Source organism: Vanacampus margaritifer, chromosome 18, assembly GCF_051991255.1.
Source record: "Vanacampus margaritifer isolate UIUO_Vmar chromosome 18, RoL_Vmar_1.0, whole genome shotgun sequence".
In the NCBI taxonomy this organism is placed as follows: Eukaryota; Metazoa; Chordata; class Actinopteri; order Syngnathiformes; family Syngnathidae; genus Vanacampus; species Vanacampus margaritifer.
Genome location: NC_135449.1, coordinates 4,640,620 through 4,657,019, shown reverse-complemented (window position 1 = coordinate 4,657,019; position 16,400 = coordinate 4,640,620). Strand labels below are relative to the sequence as shown.

Below are 16,400 nucleotides of genomic sequence, written 5' to 3'. Positions count from 1 at the left end.
AATTTGGAGTAATAAACAATAAGCGCACTTTGCTGTCTTAAAAGTCAACAGCATTGATTGATAGCAATATTTCGAGGGTTGAAGTTTTGTTTGAGTTTTGAGGCATTTTGTTTCGTTTTGTGTTCCACCTTTTATGGGCAAAAGTATTGGGACACTCCAGGAAGAAAAGGCATCCGCCCCCTACATTCTGATTGGTCCGCTCGTTTCCTGGTTTGCAATCACGACAACCTGTGCGCGTGTGTGCGCCTGCTCCGTAATCAAAACGGAACTGTTCATTCCAAATGGCTTTGATTTCAAGAAGGAAGGACGTTATTCCAGCTTTTATTTGATTTTAAATGGAACCGTTAACATTTCCTGTAAGTCATTTTACATTTTGGTTTTCAACTCGACCTACACAACGTAAATGCCAAGTAGGGTCATCAAATCGACCCCATGAACATTTTTACAGACATAAGCACTGAAAAGTCAACACATTTGCAAAAACATTGTTTTTATTGGCTTTTTACACACTTATTTGGAGTCTGGGTTTTTACAGTGAAGTGATTTTCAGACATTCTCATTATGTTTTTTCCTACCCTTAAAGTAATATTTGGATTTTTAATAGCTATGTTGTTTAAATTAGGCAGTTTTTTTTTTTTTTTTTTTGCAATCGAACTAAAACCAGTCAGCATAATTTTCATGTTACACATTTTTTGGGGGTCAATTTCCGGAAATAAATTTGAGATGGGGAATGGAGGACATATTCAAATAAGATAATTTTGTTCAAATGGAGCTAACAGCCAATGTTAACGCTATAACTAGTTTCCCTTTGCAACTTGCGAACCACATGAAATTGAAATCTCCCTTCTTTTTTTTTAAATAAATGATTCCTCCCTTTGACAAAACGACAACGCTTGAATCATCGTCGCAGACAACAATGTCTTGATATTTACAAATTTTTCTTTTTTTTAACACACAAACAGTTTTGACGACAAAGCTGACCTAAGACTTAATACGAGACCAATTTGAATTTTTTTTTTATTTGGCCGCCCTCGTTGAACAGCAAAACTTGACTCGTCGCCTCCTTGTTGAGCGATTGCGGTTTCGATTGACGGGACAAACCACAGCACACGTATGCAGAGATTTAAAAGAGATTCGCACTTCTTCGCACCGGGCGCCCGTTAAAAGTCCAAAACGAGTCCTCCCTAAAAGTCCGTGGTATTTTTTTTGTTGTTGTTCTAATCCTTGATAAATGTCGAGGAAGGTCCTGATAAGAGAACGCTGATCCTTCATCCTCCAGGCTCTACAAGAGCGGCACCCCTCCGAGCCGGAACGTTGCCGCTGGCGTGAAAGCGAAGGCCAGAGCCAGGAGCAGACGCCATGCGCGGGGACGAACAAGTTCGGCCGGTGAGCTTCTCGCGATGGCGTTTGAGTCGCCCGTCTGAAGGGGGAAACAATCGCAAGTGGCAACATTATTGTTTGACATTATATGTACTAGGGATGTTAAAACACACCTTTTTTATACCGATACTCAAATCTTCAGTACTCACCAATACTGATGTCATTAAAAAAAAGAAGGCGTTTGTCCCAACTATAGCAAATTTTCTTAAACTTATATTTTTTCAATTTGCTCATAAAAGTCACTTTGCATGGAGCACACAATAAAATGAATTTAAAAAAAAAATCCATAAATAAGATGAAACAAATAATCCAGTGGCCAGAAAAATCAAGCTTGAAGATGTTAACAAGGCAATTAAGCCCTCGGCAAACGTAAACGAGGCAATTAAACACGGAGAAGTTACAAACATATATGAACCCAAGATATAGTTGATATTACTCGCAACAAGAGTACTTACATATTCTCAGTAACGCACGCCGAAATGGCGCTGCCGGAAGTAATGAAAGGAACAAGTGTTACCTCATAAGGAGACATACAGGAAACAAACAAGACGGAACAAAACTTTCGTTCTCCTCAGTCTTTTTGACAGTTCCTGACCGAAAAATGGCCACAAGAGCGGGGGCCGATACTGGTATCGATATCAGTCGCGAGTGCCGATACCATGAATGTGGCCTGGTATCGGTACTTACACATCCCTAATATGTACTGTAGTATCTGTGATGTCTAACGTATTAAGAGGTTAAGATCAAGTTATACATACAGAACCGGTAGTGGTGGTTTGAATATAAAAATAAAAAATGTAAACTGTTCCTACCGTGCACAATGTTGAATCCTCTGTGCGATTGGACACCAGTTTTTGGGCCTGGAAGCAGAAAAAAAATGGCTTTTGTTATCTGTTTGAACACATTGAGGCTACAAAATGAAATTGGGGGACAAGGGAGAGACCGGTGATTAGGTCGAAACTAGTCATTTGGTTACAATGATGCCACTCGAGATGTAACGATATCCAAACATCACAATACGATAAATGTCACGATATTGCCAAAATTGCTTTAAATATATTTGCTGGTATGACTCATTTATATGAGGGATCATCACCACAGTGGTCAAAACATTCCTAATTAAAATCAAACTGCACTAATAAACCAACTACCATTTGATGAGGGTGATGAATCGCTCTCACCACATCATTGCTGTTAACTCATTTGCTTCCAAAAACCTAAAAATATGGTCGACTTTAAATATCACCATGCTCCCAAAGACGTATTTATACGTTTTTTTGTTTTATGCTGAACCGTACAGAAAGCTTTGATACGGCCTCAGAATTGAAGAGAATGCATGAAGCAATGGTAGTAATTACAAAAATGACCAGCAGGTGGCAGCAGAGTATGAGATCAACCAGGGCCATGTTGGAAAAAAAGCTTGTTTGCTCACAATTCTAAATAGCTTTGTGAATAATGATGAAACTTAGCTATATTCTAATGCGAATTGCTACAAAACGGAAACAGATAGAAATATGCTTCCTCCCACCTTTTTTCCCCCTCCATGTTTTTATAGCAATAGAACACAATATTCTGTGGGCCTTGCAAAATCAGTCAAAATCCACAGCCGGGAGCAAAGGGGGTTGCTTCAGTGAAAATGGCTGCGAGTGAATGAGTTAAAAGCCAATTTGATGGATTGCCTCACTAAAAAAAAAGAAAACAAAAACAACTAGAGTGGTCAAACTATGAATGAAAGAAGTTTCAGTTTATGGGGGACTGTTCCTAATAAATCGTTTTCTCGCTTTGACAAAAACCAACCGAGAGCAGTGGGATGTGCGGATCAGGGTTAAACGTGACATCGTTCTCGAAAAATAGACATTGAGTGTGCAGCCTTCCAGTGACAAATTGTTCCCACACAACCTCACCCACAAATGGGGTCTCAGACACCCCTGCGGCCCATTCCTAGCGTTGCTACGGCAACCAATTAGCTTTGACATGACAGCTTTGGAAAGTGTGACGTCTCATCTTCGTGCCCAGGGGGCGGGATTGCGAGCGCGGCGGCTACAAAACCCACCACTGACGCATCACACGGGCTCGGCTTTCGGGTTGCAATCGATTGATGTCGGTTTGTGCTGCGAGAAATTTGTCCATTTCGCTTCGTGTGTTCATTGTGGGAACATGTTTTATTGTGATTTCGCCTCACTTTTTTTTTGCCATCAAACAACTCCCACGAAATGCTTTTGATTTACAAATTCTTGCTTCAAAAATTCACGCCTTCCTGGGTATTTAGCGTCTGATTCCACATTACTTACACTATTCCTTCAATCTTTTCCATCTAAATGAATGGAGGGTACTGCATGCCTAGGTGGCGCTATTGAGTGAATTTTTACCCCCGCATTTTTCCATTGTATATCATTAGTTCCAGTTTTTCATCTAAATGAATGGAGGGTACTTTCAGATAACACCTTTCCATATAAATTTCCACTTGTTTAAAAAATTCACGCCTCCCGGGTTCAAGTGTTCTTTTTATTCATTTATCTTTCAACTACAATTAATACGTTGTGATTTTCACATCATTTATCTTTCAATTTACTTCAAAAGCATTCGGCTATTAGCATTCGGCTATTAGCATTCAGCTATTAGCATTCGGCTATTAGCATTCAGCTATTAGCATTCAGCTTTCAGCATTCCCACGCAATTTCTACACAAATTGCACTTAGTCCAGTCTATCTATGCTAGTGACGTATCATGACATTCGAATAGCGCCACCAGATCAAATTCGTGCCTTGGCTCAATAAAGGTTGGCAAATTTCTACCTGTAAGGTTCCACAAATGTGATAGGACGGCTCGCCGTCCAGTTTGCCCAGGCCGGTGAGCTCGTCGACAGCGTTGCCGCTTCCGTCTTTGCCGTGCCGCCGCGTGCTGCTGGGCAACGCCGCGGTGGGCTCGATGGGGGGCTGAGGCTGCCACACTCCCACGTCGGTACCGTTGCCGAATGCTTGGATGGCGTTTCCTGCAAGGGCGGACAAAATCGATTTTCATATAAGAAGTTAAAAATTTTTTTTTTATGTAACTTACTTTTACTCGAGTATTTTTCTCACTACATTTACTGCTACCTAAAAATGTCAGCTCACAAGAACTCCACTCGGAAGTTGAGCATCGGCACTTACGTAGGCATCGGTTGTTGGCGAAGAACTCCACAAATTTCTCGCACTCGGGCTTGTTGTTCCCGCTGCTGCTGCAGTCGCACCACGGCGACAGGCTGATGCCGAGGGAGCGCTCGTAGTTGGGCGTGATTACCGTGCCTGCAAATGGAAGACAAGGGGAGAGATGAATAATAGTTTTGAGGCGATACGTAATTACTCAGGGTTTCCGCGGGGTCAATAAAAAGCATTAAATGGATTTTGCTTAAATGAAGACCTTAAATAGCTTTACATACGATGTCCAGATGCACTAAAAAGTTAAATATAATTGAAGTAAAAACATCTTTTTTTATTTTTATTTTGCACCATCCAACATGAAATACTAATGCCACCTAGTGGCATAAAATTACCTCAACACAAATCTATGACTCAATGTCCCACGCACCTTTTGAATGCTTAGTGTGTCTTGTTTTCACATTGACTTCGATTTGCTGACCCCAGCAGAAACCGTATTGCTGATAGCTAGTGATGCTGAAATTTCAATAGCGCCGATAACAGAGCTTTATTTATACTGTACTGTATAGCGCATTTCATACACAAGTGTGCAAGTGTGGGATTAAAAGCATTTACACTTAAGGGCTGACTTCACTTCTACTGGTAGTTTTGTGTGCAGCATAACAGCTAAATGCTGCTTCACCATGTTTGCTTTGAGATCTCTACCAGATTTATACTGTATTCCAAATACACCCCCCCTCCCCCAAAAAACAAAACAAAAAAACTGTTCATCTCAGGATGCCTTGTTTTTTCCTCATAAATTAAATTAATCCACCAATTTGTTGGTAAGCCGTCCCCTCCGCTCGTCTTATCTGAGCGAAACACATGCTGCGCGATTACAAGGCAACACCTTGCAAGGAGGCACTTTTACACACAAAATTCAACAAATGAGCGCACCGCACCCGTCCACGGGTTTTCAAGTCCAGTGGCAACATGTCGGGGGGCTATGAAAGCGAGAGCGGCGCTCACCGATGAGGCCGGAGTAGGCGAGCAGACAGTCGGCGTAGTTTTCCCGCAGACAGCCTGATATGGAGTGAGCTTCTGGCTGACAGCTGCTAATGAAATCTGCCAGTCGAGACCTGGAAACGAGCACGAAAAAAACAACAAAAAGTTGTAGTCCTGACATCGGAAGGAAACAAACATTGTCACAAAGCACTAGAGATAGACCGATATGTTGTTTTTTTCCAGGGCCAATACTGATGATGACTTATTAGGAGTCAAGGAGGCCGATAATTGATATTGGAGGCCGATATTCATTTTCAGCAAAAAGAGGGGGAAACTATTGACGTCTTAATTAAGCATGTTTATTGAACACATTTTCAGACTTTTCAAAAATGTTTATATAAAAAATATACTTCATTTTAAATTTCAAAAAAAAAAAAAATAATTCAGGTTATCAGTACGGCTTAAAAAGTTAAATGGAAACTCGAGTACCATAGCTCTGTTTTTTCCAAAATAAAAATAAAAATCCTGAAATCTTAAACTTTCACATTTCTTTGTTTTAACTCTTTGACTGCCAAAAACGTTAAATAACGTTTAGTAAAATCCTATGGAGGAGTGCCAAAGACGTTAAAAGACGTTTTTTTTTTTCAAAACAGAGGTGAAACTAACCATTTTCTATTGTTGATTACTCAAAAACGGAATAAGGTAGAACCAAACTATCTTTCTGATGAAAGATGAGAGTCCAATCTTTCATTTGGTAGTATGTGTGTTTCCATAGTCCAAACACATCATTTTCTGTGGACCTTGAAAGATCAGTCAAAAATGCTTAAATCTGCTGGCACCCACGGCATCCCTTTTCTGAAAACGTCTGGCAGTCAAAGAGTTAATGTCAAACAAATACAAAAGAGTCAGAAGGTTCCCAGGGTCAGCAGCATTTCTTATAAAGTTGACAAAAATTTAAATAAATAGTTCCCTGAGATTAAAATGGTTTTAGCTTGACCTTTTACCGGCCGTCAAATTTTGAAAAAAAAGGCCGATACCGATATTTGTCAGAATGCCGATAATCGGTATATCCCTACAAAGCACTATTCTTCAGAACTATGCGCAATCTGCCATAAATTGCCGATGTTTGCAACAATTCCAAGCAGCTGACGCCTCCCGTCCATTTTGGAACTCTCATTTCCACCGTCCATATAATTTGGAGTGATTGCTTTCAAAGTTCACAACTGCGACCTTCTCCATTCACATAACACGACTGATTCGGGATTGCGGCGGCCATAACCAACCTAGCAATTTTCTTTCCATTAACATCGCCAATGTTCTGCTTTCGCCTTTAGAAACGGTGCTTATCTCCTCCTAAAATAGACAATCGGAATTACGGCGGACGCGTTCGCAACATAATGACTGCCTGTTTGGGAACAAACGTAGCTAAAGTGGGAAAAAAAAAAAAAAACCCAGCAGCGTTGTTGATGACGTCGAGAGGAAAAGTCACCTGCAGATGTAGTTGGTCTTGCAGGCGTTCTGCAGAGACAGACAGTTGGCTTTGTCCCTGTCCTCGTACGAGCACGCCGGCACGATGGTTTGGCGGCGGCGCTCGGCGCACGCCGTCTGGTCGCCCGCTGGGCACGAGCAGAAAAGCATGCCGTAGCTGTACTTGGTCGGAACCTGCGTTAGGGAACACAATTGAAGAAGTCAATTTAGTGTTTTTTTTTTAGATGCAAGGATCTGTTTTCCTGTATACAGATTTTAGTTTTACTTTGGTTTTAGCCATCTGGTTAGCATGCCTGGTTAGCATGTGTACCTCGCAAAACTTGTGACGTAGTGACAGCGAAATCAATTATACGCTCTTCCACTAGAGGGCAGAAGGTACATAATTAACCTGTGTATCCACTTTTTTGGAAAATTTCTTTACACAGTGTGACTTTAGTACAAGAGGGCGGGGGCAATATTCAGAGAGGAAAAAAAGCTCGAAAATTTGCCACTTTATAATTTTTTGGGGATAAATTTGCCACTTTATAAAGTGGCAAATTTGCAAGGACAATTTCTCTCTGAACATTGCTCTCGCCCTCTAAAAAAAAAAAATATATATATTTATACGTGGCCCTAATAAGCCGTTGTGCTTTAGAAACATTAGTACAAAAAAGCAAGTTGGGTCAAACGTCGTTAGCCAAGTAGCATATTGTATTGTCACAATATATGTATAAATAAAAATAAAATAATCTTGCAAAATATTGTTTTTCTAAATCTGTGTAAAATCTGTCATCCAGGAAAACTAATATTATAATATATAATATAATATAAGCTAATATTTTTTTATATATATATATATATATATATATATATATATATATATATATATATAAACAAACTCATTCACTGCCATTGACGGTTGTAGACGTCAAAAATTAATTTGAACTATATTTATTAGTTTAACATTTTTTTCCACTTTTGTTAAGAGTATGAAAACCTCGATTTTTTTATTGTGCATTTAGAACAGATATAAAAATTTTGATTAATTGTGAGTTAACTCATGAAGTCATGCAATTAATTGCGATTCAAAAAAATGAACGCCTGACGCTCCTAATTTTTAATAATCTTTTCTTTTTTTTTTAAATCGCCTCAGGCGGTTAAATTTTCTAATTGTAATTAATCGCGTGACTTCAATAGTTAACTCACGATTAATCATAAATTTGTTTTAAATGTACAGTGCAATAAAAAAAATTCTAGGTTTTCATACTCTTGTTAACAAAAGTGGGAACAAAATTGAATCTAATAAAAATGGCAGTGAATGAGTTAATAATAATAATAATAATAATAATAAAAAATATTGTGCATATAAGTTTGTATTTAAGCTTGATGACCTTGTCGAAGAAGTGCCGCAGGGCCTTGTGGCACTTGCGCTTGTTGCACACCTCGGAGGCCGACACCCTGCTGGTGCACGGGTTGATGTAGGCCGAGCGGTACTTCTTGCACGTGTCGTTCAGGTTGCAGGCCTTGGCCGCGTTCAGGCAGTTGTTCTCCTTGGCGGACGCCGGCTCGGCTGACGGCCACACAAACGAAAGCGTCCGTGAATCGTTCGACATCGAAATATTTGTCGCTTCCTTAAGACAACATGTGGATGTGTGTGCGTGCATGTTGCAAAAGGGTTCGGATTGTGTGTGTGTGTGTGTGTGTGTGTGTGTGTGTGTGTGTGTGTGTGACTAAGAGATTGGAGCTGGGGGTCAGGGTGACTCTTCATACAAAGCAAAGTGCCCTCAGCAGGAGAAAACCTTTCCCCGTGCTCTGCTCTTAATAAGTCCACCGGGAGGTCAGATTGTCTCTTTCATGACTAATTCCATTTTACCGTCTTGAGTGAATGCGAAATCGAAAACATGACTTTCATTCCAAGAATTGATGATGTCATCCGTGTCACAGATTCACAATAGAAAAGTTGTTTCATTTGTCAGAAAAAACAAAAACAAAAAAACAAGCACAAATCTCAGGTTTCCCGCCCTTGAGCAAGCCCACCATGGCGCCATGGATGTGTACAAACACTGGAGTCTTACCTTTGACCCCGACCAAAAACAGCTCCTGGAAACAAATGGGATCCTTTCACTCACGACGACGTGCCAAATCATCACCCGAAACGTCTCTTTGTTTTGGTTGACTTCTTTTACGACGTGACAGATGGCAAAATATTAAATGTGTCGTTATGAAGGCGGTGGGGGGGGGGGGGGGGTGTTCCATATTTGTCCTTTTATTCATTATTTTCTAAACGCCGAATGTTCTGTTTTCGCTGCTCGAGCGCGGACTAGAACTCCAATCCAAAAGTTCCCTAATCTGGATATAGAGACGTGCTTTTTAACTTGATGGGCCTTCAACTATCATAATAATGAGCTCCGTCCGCCCGGTCGGTCGCTCGAGCGCCAACGAGAACTCTCGACCAAAAGAGCACAGTAGTCAAATACGGATATTAAAAGTGCTGCTTGTTACTGCCAGGGCTAATCATCATACAAACTACGACTGGCAACGCAACGCTCGATCGGCTCTCTTGCCTTTGCTCGAGCGCCGACTAGAACTCTAGAGAGTGAAATTTAGATATTGGTTGTGCTGCTTCTTAATTCTATCCTGCATCATCTTGAGAAAATATCACTGCCAATTGCAACTAAGCTTCATCTGTTTCGTTGTGGCTGCTCAAGCTCTGACTAGAACTCCCGACCTAAAGTTCATTAGCAAAATATGTGTAATTCAAAAAAAATACATTACTCCACCTGCGATTGGCTGGCAACCAGTTCAGGGTGTACCCCGCCTACTGCCCGAAGCCAGCTGGGATAGGTTCCAGCATCCCCCGCGACCCTAGTGAGGAAAAGCGGCCAAGAAAATGGATGGATGGATGGACATTACTCCACCTGTTTGTTCTGTTCTGTTCTGTTGCTGGAGTGCTGACTAGAACTCCAAAAACAAAAGCTCATTTGTGAAATATGGCTCAGGTATTGCTTCTTAATTCTGCCATTTTGATCAATGTCAACTGGCAAAGTCGAGCTCCATCTGTTCCCGTTGATGCTCGAGCGCCGACTAGAACTCGCAACAAGACGCCGACGCGAGGATTTTGGAGTGTCGCTTCTAAAACCCCGCCCATCGTTCTCAAACAAACGATAACTGGCAATTTCGAGCGCCGTCTGTTCTGTTGTCTTTGCTCGAACCCGCAACCAAAAAGCTCACTAGTGAATTTCTTCTTTACTCTCATGGCCCACCATCATAAAAATGATCACCGGCTATACCGATCTGTGTGTCACGCGCAGCCATCTTGGCGGGGTCACGCTCGGCCCCTTCAATAACATTCCCGAGTCGCGCAATGTCAACGTACATTGGCACAAGGTTAGTCACCGCGTGAAAGCACAGCGTGTTGCTTACTGACATTTTTGTCGTGAGTCATGATGCAAAAAAAAACGTGTGACTTTGACACACGACTCATTCAAGGTGTCCACAAAGTACATCATCGGTGCGCCGTAAGGACTACAATGGAAGAGCGAAAATATGCGTATAATAATAATAATAGGAGTGTAAAAATTTGTGAGTTAATTTAAAGTTCCTTTAAGGCCACAAAAAATTTTAACGCACGATTGACCACCCCTTACTTGGAAAGCCTGTACTGGGGGGGATTCCAGTCGCAACGCAGCAGACATAAATTAGCATAAATTAGCATTAATACATTTAATAATAATGCATATATTTGTGGAGACTGGGGTCAAGTTGTATCTTACAATTTTTAAAATGTGCAGAATTTCACAAGTTACTTCATGTTCAAGATTAGAGAGCTCTTAATATGAAAAGAAAAATGCACTGAGCTGTCACCAACGTCTAACAAATGCAATGATGCCATCTAGTGGCAGAAAAAATGCCCTCAACATAAATCAATATCACCCTCGTTTTTTACAGTACAGTAATTTTTTTATATTACCTTAAATTTATGAACTATTATGAAATTACCTTATCAATGACTAAAAGATGCAGTCATATTCCTGTTAATGTTTTTCCACTTTTATGTTAACAAGAATATGAAAATATTTTATTGTACATTTAGAACAATATAAAATTTTGCGATTAATCGTGAGTTAACTATTGAAGTCATGCGATTAATTCGCCTGACACCCCTAAATCATCATCATCATCATCTCAGTGATGATGGATTGGACCTGCTGCCATCTAGTGGGAGCGCATTTAATTGGTCAGACTGGCCAGTATATGTCACCAGCATAGACAGTCAATAAATACTCCTTTTTCTAATACTAATTTGTTCAATCGCAATTCATCGTGAGCATCCAAGTTGCTCGGGTATGCTCAGGCACGCTCCACTCGGCCTTATCTCGACTGCATCCGACGCAGCAGGTTGCACTCCGCAAAAAATTTTGACCCGTTTTTCTCCTTTTGTGTTGAAACGGTCCTTGTTTTTGATTCATGGTGAGCCTTAATCCTTATCGGCCAGCCTCCCGACCATTTGTTTCCAATTCCATTTATTTTCCCACTCCAACGATTGCAGAGCGTGAAGAAAAACGGTAAATAATAAAGAAAAGAAAAACGTTGCGGGGAAGCACACGCCGTATTTAAATGTCACATTGCAGAATCCTCGACTGTAAATACACCAAATTGCAGACTCAAATGTCTTTGGGAGGAGTTTTGATCTCATTAGAGGTGGGATTCATTCATAGGAAATAAGTTTTATCAAAGTACGAGGTCATCCTACTGTATATTGCATTGAAATGTGCAAATATGGCCGCCATTTGCATGAGCTTGATCATTTGGCGAAAACAGTATGTGACTGTAATACAAAATCACACTAAGTAGGGCCCGACCGATATGCATTTTTTTTTAGGCAAATACCGTTTTTTGGCAGAAAAACTGATTACCGATTAATCTGCCGACTATTTAAAAAAATATATTTAATTCATAAAATTGTGTTCCCACAGCATTTGTGTGTGAATATTCGTTATTTGAAGGAAAAACACCCCCAAAGTCGATGCTAACTTCCTGTTAGCATTTTAATGGAATCCTCCCTTCACTTTTAGCATTAGCGCTAGGCTAGCGATGTTTTAAAAAAGAAACATATTTTGTATTTAACATATAGGGGATGTAATTGTTAACGTCGTGTGTATAGTTTTATAGTTGACTCCAACTGAGGTGCCATGAAACAGCTTAAATGACTCTTGGGGACAACAGGATAACCAGAATAACATATGCTACACACTTGCTAGTTGCTAATGCTATGTAGGCAAAATGGTGCATTCAGGGTACTTTCACAGCGTCGGAAACTTGGGGACTTCTTTAATAACATTTTAAGGGAAAAATAATCGGACGATTGTTTTGGTCGATGTTTGAAGGCCAATCATCGCCCGATTATAATCGGCGGTTGATTAATCGGTCCGGGCCCTAGAAAACAATATGTGAATGTAGTCCAAAAAGGTTAAACACTAAGTAGGGCTGTAGTTATCCAATATTTTTAGAATAGTTATTCTACCGATGAATCGGATAAAAGTTGAGTATTACACATTTAAACTGCGCCATTTTCCACTTTTGACTCTAAGACTTCTATTTACCAATATAGTGTTTTTCCTTAAATTGCATGACATTAATGACAATTTACTGTTCTTCTAATCTCTAGTTCCTGAATGTAAAACAGCCACAAGATGGCATCCTGATACTGGTATCGGCCGCCACCTTAAAATAAGGCGGGTATCGGTACTCGCCCATCCCTATTTTTGTCCATATTTCAAAGAATAACCAAAATGAGTATTTTGCTGCAGAAGTTTTATTTTTTTTAATAAATAAATGTTTTTTTTAATGATTTATTTTGATAAATATGTAATTTTTTAATAAATAATAATAAATAAATAATAATAAAATGATAAAATTAGTAAAATATTTTTTTTGCTGAAGTGGTATCATTTGGCTAGTGTCTATATATGTGTATATTATGTATGCATATGCAAATACTATATGTATATAGATGTATATTAGTTATGGTGATACACACATAGCTGTATACTGCAAGTGTGTGTTTGTTTCAGTGTGACAGTTGCTTGATTGACAGCCTGTGCAGCAGATGCACTCAAACACACACACACGGTAATGGCGCAGACAGATGGTTAATAAGTCTTTTGTTTGTGTGTTTTCGTTGTAGCTCAACATGCTTCGCAGCACTCTCGCGTCCTGTACAAACAGCGAGCAACATTCCTGATGACATTCCTTTTCAAATCCGCCATTAGCACGCACGCACGCACGCACACAAACAATGATGAATCCTGCCAAATGGGACCAAAACGACTGCGCGCACGGTCAACAGTGTCAGATGATGGATGGCAGCTAATTTACATCCAGGGGGGCAATCGCCCAGTACATTAAATGCTAGCACAGAGGTGGGGGGCAACATATGGCACGCGGGCCATTTCCGGCCCGAGGAACTGTTCTAAAAAGAACCCACATGTGGCAATTTAGAAAAAAAAGAAAAGAAAAAATATGATCTTACCTGCAATGATTGGAGCCAAGCGAAAGATATCCGATAGGCGGCTGTTGACTGGCTCGTATGGAGAATATTCCAGTAAATCGTTACCTGTGGGGAACATGCTGACATATTACCACTGATCTGAATATATGACTGGACAGCCGATAGGGCCAAGGTTTTTGAAGCCGCGAGGCCGCCATATTCCTCCTCCCAAGAAACGTTTATCGGCATACAATTTTCAAACATTTTAGACATGAGTACTTAGTAGAAACAGCATGATTTATGATGTTTTAAATTTGTTAAACATAAACAAGAGGACTTTAGACATTTTACTTGCCTTAAATATGTTTCAAATATACTTAATGATGTTTACAGGAGGAAACGTGTAGATTTTTTATTAACTAATTATAAATGTAATTCAACAAAAGATGCCTCTGTCTGGTAAATCTAATACTGGGGTCTAAGGAACTGAACGCTAAAAAAAACGGGGGTCTTTCAATGCGCCACATACCGTTGACTTGTTAATTTAAAAAAAAAAAAAAAAACTTTGTTTTTTAACTTGGTAAAAAATAGTGACCACCCCGCCACAACCCCACCACACCCGTCCCTATACTAACTGCCTACGAGCTGTATATGTCTAATCTGTACGTATACCGTAGTTTGCTAGCAAGATGGCCGCCCTGCCGCTTCAACGGCTAATGGCTATCAGTCATATATTCAGATCAGTGCATTTTACAAAATGTAAACTAGCATCACATGTTCAAATACTTATATATTTTTACATCATATTTCCCCCCCCCCCCCAGGCCAGCTACTGGATGCTTGTTCTGACCAGTTAGCATAGAAGCTAACACAGCTAGCATGTACCGAAACGAATACCTGTTTCGCTATCGCTCTAAATTGCTTCTCTTGCTTTTTATATAGCTATACATTTTCTTAAAGGTGTACAATAGGCCTATATGTACCCTGTAAACTCTGATAAATGCTCCAAAAGATGCGCAGGCAGTTCTTCTCCTTCTTCATCCCCCTCCTGCACCTGCAGCGGTTGAGGGGGTTCTGCTTCATGGCCTCCATGGCGCTGCGGCACTCGCCCTGCGCCTCCGGAGCCGTCACGGCGCTCAGGCCGCTCTGCCGGCCGGCCACGCACTGCCTCATGGTGCGGTACTTGGTGCTGCAGGTGGCCTCCTTCAGGCACTGCTCGCTGGCCCTGACGCAGTCCAAGCGTGCGGGGGCCCCTCCACCTCCACCTCCGCCTCTGGGGTCGCCGCCGACCCCCTTCAAGGTGGACACCAAGTCTGGGAGTTGCGGGAAGAATCTCACTCACTATGACGCGCACTTTGCAAAAAAAAGCTCATTTCGTGTACGGACAAAATAAAAAAACGACTTACCAGGGAATGATAAGATGATGGCAAAAGTTGTTAAAATCATCGTGGTTTTTTTGTTTGTTTGTTTTTTTAAACCGGTGCTCCAGCGATTAGACAGAGGTCGCCATCATGCGTGCGCATCCTGTTGGCTCACCAGCCGCACAAAAGCATCCGTTCCACGCGTTTTGGACCACGCCGAATCATCCCCCGCGTCACCCCGTAGCCCTCCGTCCACACCACGGCGTGTATAAACGCCGCTTAAGCAGTCGCAAATGCCGGTTTTTCTTAAAACTGATCTTTTTGCGAAGCTGGTTCCGCTTCCTCTGGCGCGTAAAGTTTAACGGTCCGTCATTGCGCTTCTCCGGTGGTCCAAAGCAAGTTTAAATCCCGCCAAAGAGATGAAAACATCATCATATTGATGATAATAGTATAAATCCTGTTCGGTTGAGGAGGCGGAGACGATCGAGCGCGTCCGGACTCTCGTGGCTGAAAAAGACCAAGTGGGTTCGTTCGGGATGAGGCGAGAGGAGCGAGGGGCGTGACGTCGCGTCGCTGCACGCTCGCCCACCACCATCATCATCATCGGGTTCATTAAGTGCACCCTCCCCCCGACACTAAATGGGTCACCTACTTACGGGCACTATATTAGGTACACTTATAATGCACTTCAATTTCTGCCCAAATAGTAACAGGTCAAATTTGGAATATTACGAAATGAAAAGTCAGTGATACAAATGCTGTTAAAAGGCAAAGGGGAAGTCAACCCCAAAATGTTTTTTATTTTTCTTTCTTTACTATAATATTATCTATATGCTTCAACACAGCATTCTGATTAATATACAGTATTGCGTTTGTGGAATATGAATTAAGCAGAAAAATCCACCCGGTTGTATCCATCTCATGGGCAGCCATTTTTCAAAATGATTTTATTTTTTTTATTTTAAATATTAATTTATTTGTGTATTTTTGTTATAAGATATAGTTTTTATTTGTATTATTTTTTTATTGTTAATACAGTTGCATGTTATCGGGTAACCATTTAAAAAACTATTTTTAATGGTTTTATTTTAGTTTGTGTTTTAGTTTTTATTTATCTTATTTATAGTTTTTTTTATTTTATTTTTTTCAATTAAGCAGAAAATCCACCTGTTTTATCCATCTTAGGGGGCGGCCATATTATTATTATTGTTAATTATTAAATCATATTTAGTACAGTTGCATGTTATGAGGTGGCAATTTTTCAAAACTATTTTAAATGGTTTTATTAATTTATTTTTTTTATACATTTTAGCTATTTTTAAATACACAGAAAAGTCAATTATTTATTATTATTATTTTGATAATTTTATTTTTATTTATCAAAAATATTTTAAAATATTTTGTAATTTATTTATTATATTATTAATACGGTTGCATGTTATGGGGGCTGCCATTTGACCAATTGCTTTACTGAAACAGATATCACAGTTGCTTCGGTAGCAACCAATCACGACTTAGCTTGCGAACATCACATGACCAAACTCAGAAAACATGCAAGGAGGCAAAACAGGTACCACATTT

General features: G+C 40.3%; 1 protein-coding gene across 1 annotated transcript; it reads right to left on the bottom strand.

The window, feature by feature from the left end:
- Positions 1-473: 473 nt before the first annotated feature.
- gfra1b (gdnf family receptor alpha 1b) lies at positions 474-15,342 on the bottom strand. Its single transcript, XM_077549848.1, has 10 exons — positions 14,865-15,342; positions 14,442-14,771; positions 13,501-13,584; positions 8,360-8,538; positions 6,991-7,163; positions 5,526-5,635; positions 4,530-4,664; positions 4,176-4,372; positions 2,193-2,240; positions 474-1,420 (listed from the first exon to the last, which is right to left on the bottom strand). Exons 1-10 carry the CDS (start codon positions 14,902-14,904, stop codon positions 1,283-1,285), a joined length of 1,434 nt encoding a protein of 477 aa, XP_077405974.1. The 5' UTR covers positions 14,905-15,342; the 3' UTR covers positions 474-1,282.
- Positions 15,343-16,400: the final 1,058 nt, after the last annotated feature.

What these genes read in the sequence shown, in the direction of transcription:
- gfra1b (XM_077549848.1), bottom strand. Translation starts at nt 14,904, where the DNA reads ATGATTTTAACAACTTTTGCCATCATCTTATCATTCCCTG. An exon ending in CTTGGCTCCAATCATTGCAG is followed by an intron (nt 8,539 to 13,500) that starts GTAAGATCATAT and finishes TGTGGCCGTCAG; the next exon opens with CCGAGCCGGCGTCCGCCAAG. An exon ending in TGCGGCACTTCTTCGACAAG is followed by an intron (nt 7,164 to 8,359) that starts GTCATCAAGCTT and finishes TCCCTAACGCAG; the next exon opens with GTTCCGACCAAGTACAGCTA.